This window comes from Motacilla alba, chromosome 6, assembly GCF_015832195.1.
Source record: "Motacilla alba alba isolate MOTALB_02 chromosome 6, Motacilla_alba_V1.0_pri, whole genome shotgun sequence".
Taxonomy (NCBI): Eukaryota; Metazoa; Chordata; class Aves; order Passeriformes; family Motacillidae; genus Motacilla; species Motacilla alba.
Window position 1 is genome coordinate 33,926,998 of NC_052021.1, and position 6,000 is coordinate 33,932,997.

At 41.6% G+C, this 6,000-nt stretch overlaps 1 protein-coding gene across 11 annotated transcripts in view; it reads left to right on the forward strand.

The window, feature by feature from the left end:
• PTPRE (protein tyrosine phosphatase receptor type E) overlaps positions 1–5,680 on the forward strand; it is a 94,468-nt gene extending 88,788 nt beyond the window's left edge. For 7 of the 11 annotated variants that reach the window (XM_038140539.1, XM_038140540.1, XM_038140543.1 and 4 more), the window contains 2 exons: positions 554–689; positions 2,294–5,679. In XM_038140539.1, the coding sequence (XP_037996467.1) occupies positions 554–689; positions 2,294–2,368 (211 nt within the window). In that variant the 3' untranslated portion in view covers positions 2,369–5,679. Of the gene's footprint in view, positions 1–553; positions 690–2,293 lie in introns of all 11 variants that reach the window. The other 4 variants (XM_038140537.1, XM_038140535.1, XM_038140538.1 and 1 more) reach the window with 1 other exon arrangement.
• Positions 5,681–6,000: the final 320 nt, after the last annotated feature.

Consider the following 6,000-nt stretch of genomic DNA (forward strand, 5'->3'; position numbering starts at 1 on the left):
TGCCATTTATTTTTCTTCTATGCAGGCAGGAAGGGTGAGCTTGGCTTACATCTTCACTGCATGGCTCAGAAGGTCACAAGACCCTTAGTTACAAGATCTTTTTAAGGATTTATTGACCAATAAAACACTGCCAACAAGGATATTTATGGTTTTGACCCAATCCTTAAATATTTCATCTTATGGGCCCATGCTACAGTGTCAGCTTTCTTAGCCAATCCTGTTTTACACACAAACCCACAGCTCTGCATTCTAAACTCCTTGTTTACCACTGTAATTACTTTTATTTTTTCTATATCTTAAACTCTAAAACTCTAAACTTTCCTTTACTTAGCTTAACGTGTCTCTGCTTTAAACTATAAATCCACATTCTCCCTTCCAGCACCCGAGTTTGGGAGCCTTTTCCAAGGTCTCAGATCAAATCCTGGGTTTAATGCTAAGCTTTGGCTCACAGGCCCTAACTTGTGAGAGTTCCTTGCATTTCAGATTCCAGCATCTTTTTTCCCATTTTCATCCCAGTTCATGCCAAACAAACGTGTTTTCATTTTCGTTGCAGTGCTGGAGCGGGGAGAACAGGAACCTTCATAGCCCTGAGCAACATCCTGGAACGGGTCAAGGCTGAGGGGCTCCTGGACGTGTTCCAGGCTGTGAAGAGCTTGAGGCTGCAGAGGCCACACATGGTGCAAACACTGGTATGGGATTTAGCAGGCCTTTGGAAGGGAGTTCTGTGTGTAAATATCCTTGGGAAAGGAGATTATTCTCCCAAAAAGGGTTTTTTGCAGGTTGGCATAAATGATGTGTGTGTACAAGGCATAATCAGGGTTTTACAGCATGTGTAAAAATACAATTTGGTTAAATATTCTGTCTTTTAGGAACTTGAGGCAGTGAAACTAAACGTATTTTGAGTATTGCAGGTGATAAAATATAATAAGTGAATGGCTTTCAAGCTATTTATCAGTTGTTCTTTCTTCCCTTAAATTGTCTGGGCATAAATTGGAATCGTGGAATGGTTTGGGTTGGAAGGGACCTTACAGCTCATCCCATTCCCACCCCTGCCATGGGCAGGGACACCTCCCACCATCCCAGGGTGCTCCAAGCCCCTCCAGCCTGGCCTTGGACTCTGCCAGGGATGTGGAAATCCTTGGGAATGTCTCTGACTTGTTTAAAATCTTTAAAGTTTTCCTTCAAGTCATCTACTACTACTCTTTGAAGCTTAGTGATGCTTTTCCTATTGAGTAACCATAAAAAAGTTTTTTGAGACTTTCCTAAATTGAAAATACATAAAAGTATTGATATTGTTTATTTCTAAAGCAGCTTCCATTCAGCAATCTGAAACCTCTTTAGGAACACTTACCTCAAACCCTTTTTCCAGGGAGATGTTTTCTGCATCCCACAGATAGGAAGAACAGGGATGAAGAAATGGAATTGGATTATCCATGGTCGGGCTGAGAGAGGGATGGGTGGGATATTGGGAAGGAATTTCCCCCTGGGAAGGTGGGGAGGGGCTGGGATGGGATTCCCAGAGAAGCTGTGGAGTTTCCTCCCACAGCTGCTGAAGGAAAGTGATGCTTTATCAATATTAGTGATTATTTAAAGTATGAAAGTGATTATTCATCAATAATCTAAACCTGGGGTTTCCCACATCCCCCACTGCTTCTGTCGGGCAGGTATCCAGAATGAAAAGAACTGACTGACTGGAAATTAATTCTTAGGCTCTGGAATGAGCACGATTGTCATATTTTATATCATTTGCTAAAGAAAGGCTTCCCTGGGAGGGTGCTGGGCTGGCACAGGGTGCCCAGAGCAGCTGGGGCTGCCCCTGGATCCCTGGCAGTGCCCAAGGCCAGGCTGGACACTGGGGCTGGAGCAGCTGGGACAGTGGGAGGTGTCCCTGCCATGGCAGGGGTGGCTCTGGGGGGGATTTAAGCTCCTTTCCAACCCAAACCATGCTGAGATTTTCTGCTTCCCTGATTATCCCTGGGCAGTGCTCAGGAGTTTCTGTTGTGAGCAGCTGGGTTTAAATCAAAAGCCAGGCCTAAGAACTGATTCGGTTTAAGAAGCATCTCTGAAAAAGCTCAAGAAATTATTTGAAGCAAAGAGCAGAGAGCAGCCTGTGTCTGACCAAAGAAAGAGGAACCACTGGTTTTATTTCAAATAACAACCAGAAATCAGAGCAGACCAGTCCTCAGCTACTGGTCCCAGTTAGGATATATTGAATTTATCACTGGGATTTGCAGAATTCAGGTTTTTCAGTGTAACCAAAGGCACATTTTGATCTCTTTCCCTTGTTTTCCAGGAACAGTATGAATTCTGCTACAGAGTGGTACAAGATTTCATCGACATCTTTTCAGATTATGCTAATTTCAAATGAGAATTCTGCCTTATTTTTTAATTTGTCTGTATAAATAGTTGTACATTATGTTAATTTATTCTGTGTCACTTGGGTTGTTGACTGAACTGTAAATACAACGTTGTGCTGGCTCGAAAAGTTGCATTTGCTGTATAAAGTTGTTTCTTAAATATAAATATCTTCTAAAGTAAAGTATAATGTTCCTATACTGTATAGCACTGTAAGATGGGATAGAAATCTTTATTCTAAATAACAAAAAATTAATTATTGGGGGGTTTTTTCCTTTGAATTTTGTCACTCATAAATATTTATCAACAACGTTATCTCCCAATTCCTGAATTTTTTTTACAGCTCATCCTAAAAAAAGTGAATTTGGGTGCACATGTTTGAACATGTTTTGTTCACCAGGAAAATATGTTCACCATGAAAATAGATATTTATTTTTCCAGGCTGTTTTAAAGAGCCTCCAGGTTTTGTTGGATTTTGAGTCTTACTGTCCATAGGAAAAAATCAGTAGAAATACAGATTTGAATTTTTGAATTAACAGAACTTTCAAAGCCCTGTTCATTTGGGTTTTTTTTTTTCCAGATATTGTTTAAGTCAACTTAGAAAGGCAATAATGTGATTTTTAGAATATTTTGCATATTTGAAAAGTGTATTTTGCAGCACCTGAACTTGTCTACTTGAAGAGAAAGGCCAGAATGGAGTTAAAAGCTTCTCCTCTCTATAAACACCTGCATCATTTCCCACTTCTTTAAAATAAGAGATGAACTTATTCCTTGATTTGACTCAGCAGGATAATTAAGAGGTAAAAATTGGAAAAAAAAATATTTTATGAGCAGTTTAATGCCAGAAACATTGAGTATTGTAGCAAAGGTTCCTCCAGGTTGTTACCCTCCCAGAAATGCTATCAAAAAAAGACTTTCCATAAGGGGTTTAGGGTGTGTACAGAGATATATTTTTACTGAAAGTACTACTGAGAGTAGAATGGGTGACAGAAAATATAAAAGTTTTTATTACAGCCCTGACCAGGGGCTGGCAAATCCCCCAAAATCACAGGGCAGCTGAATGTTGAGTAATTACCAAATTTATCTCTCCCACCCTTCCGTTAATGAGCACAAAGGGGTGAATCTGTAATTAATTAAATAACAGATATGCAGCAGCTCTGTCTCGTCCAGCCGGGCTTTGGCCGTGCAGCATCAGAGCCTAATCTCAAACAAGCAGCTTAACCCGAGCTTTTCCCTGCTGCTCTTGCACTATTTTATCCCATTCCAGTAGAATCTCCTCGCACCTTGGAGCAATGCAAGGGGATGGGAAGGTGCCCCTAGGTCTCCTTCCATTCCAGCCGGGCTGGAAGAGGTTTGGGATAGGAATTCCTGAGCCCCCAGTCCCCACAGTGCCACTGGCTGTTCTTGTCTTCCATGGCTGCGCTCCCGTGTTTATCTGCACAGTAAATTGTGCACTTCAAAAACGAGATTGGTTAGAGACTGAACCTCGCTCGTGAGTCTCTAGGAGAAGAAACACTCAAGCCACAGGGCTGGGTACTGAAATGGAGCTGAGGAAGGGAATGTTCCTGAAACTCCATCCGAATGGAAAGAGCCAGAATAAATTCAGCCTGGAAATGATACAAGGGGGTTGAGTCTGATTTATGGCACAGCAAGACTCCCAGAGGCTGGAGAGGAATGCAGAGGAATTCCCATCTTATGATCCTGATGTCAGGATCTTTCCAACCATTTAGCCCACATTTGAATAACAATTTGTCAGAATTTGGGGTCACTGAGGTAAAAACTTGGGGTGAGTTGTCCATGAAGTCAGTCTCAGTGCAGGAGACTCCAAAAGGTGGGAAAATAATGCAAAGGAATTCCCATTTTCTGATCCTGATGTCAGGATGTTTCCAACCATTTTGCCCGCATTTGAATAATGATGATAATAATAATAATAATAATAATTTGTCTGTTAGGCAGATTTGTGGGTCCCTGAGGTAAAAAGTGGGGCTGTCTCATGAGGTCAATCTCAGTGCAGGTGACTCCAAAAAATTGGAAGATAATGCAAAGGAATTCCCATTGTATGATCCTGATGTCAGGATCTTTCCAACCATTTAGGGGGCATTTTAATAATAATATTAATATTAATAATAATAATTTGTCTGTTGGGCAGATTTGAGGGTCCCTTTGGTGAAAACTGGGGTTGTCTTCATAAGTCAGTCTCGGTGCAGGAAGATCCAAAAGGTTGGAAAATAAAGGAATTCCCACGTCATGATCCTGATGTCAGGGTCTTTCTGACCCTTTCGCTAGCATTTGAACAATAATAATTTGTGTGTTGGGCAGATTTTGGGGTCCCTGAGGTAAAACCTTGGGTTGAGTTGGCCACGAGGTTGATCTCAGTGCAGCAGTGACGGGGTGTGAGGGTGTGGGGGTCCCACAGCCCCCCAGGAGCTGCAGCACAACTCCAGCTGCCCACGGGGCTCCCTAAAGGCCTCCCTCCAACCAGGAGCAGGATGGAGTTCAGCTGGAGCACCAAATCCCCGGTGGGTACTCAGATTTTAGTTAATAACCAGACTGAGACATGGTGGAGGAAAGAGAAATGCCTAGAATGGAATTCAGAACTCCCAGCTGTAGCTCCGTGAAGGTTTCTGTGGAACTTGAAGAGCTCCCTCGGCAGTCCCGGTGTGTGCTCGCTGGCTGGGGCTCTGGGGAGGGTCTTGGTGGACTGGAATTTCCCTTTGGCTCTGCGTGGAGTTCCTTCAAAAGGCCAAATAGTTGGATTGGAAGTGTCCTTCTGATCTGTCTGTGCTTTTGGTCACTGTGTGACTTGGACTGTTGATGTGTTCAGAAGGTCCCAGCTCAGCACGGAAGCGTTCCCTTCCCAACGCCCTCATCCCACCATCCATGGATCCATGGATTCCCTGTCCCAAAGCAATCCCTTAAAAGTGCTTGGCTGACTTGGGCCTTAATGAAGAATGCATACTGTAATTAGCAGTGTTTTTTAGGCTATTTTTATGTATTTTTTAAACTTTTAAAATGAGCCTGACCACCCCGTGTTCAGTCTTTTGAAATGTTTGCGTTTCCCTCGTCCCATTTTTCATGTAAAGTTACTGGAACTTTTCTGTATAACCAAAATGTATTTAATTTGTCAAATCTTTATAATATATGTATGTATTATACAGTTTCAGCTCTTATTATTTTCTTTTCTTACGTTTCTAATTTGATCTTGCTGTGTTTTTAATGCCGGTGAATGTGGCTGAATTATTTGTATATGCAAATTGCAACATCTAATACATTCTGATGCAAGAACAAAGCTTCCTTTTTATTCTCCACCTGCATTATTTCCTTTAAATCTTTTAATTTCATTCCTGTGTTGTGTGTTCATTTGAATTAAGCGTTCTGAAAGAGTTGAAATCCATTATCTAGGTAAGTAATTTTTTCAGTGCTTATCTGCAGCTGTTTGGGAGTAAAATTCAGATTTATTTTGGGACTGAACATTGTGAATATAAAGGGTGTAGAAACTCATGGAAGCAGTTGGAATCCAGGTCTTCCCAAACTGTCTGGATAAGTAAGATCTGATTAAATAAGTATAGTAAAATTAAGTAAATGTAGTAAAATAATCCTGTGGTAAACTGTGGTGTCATACCAAGAATAGGATCTACGCTTCCA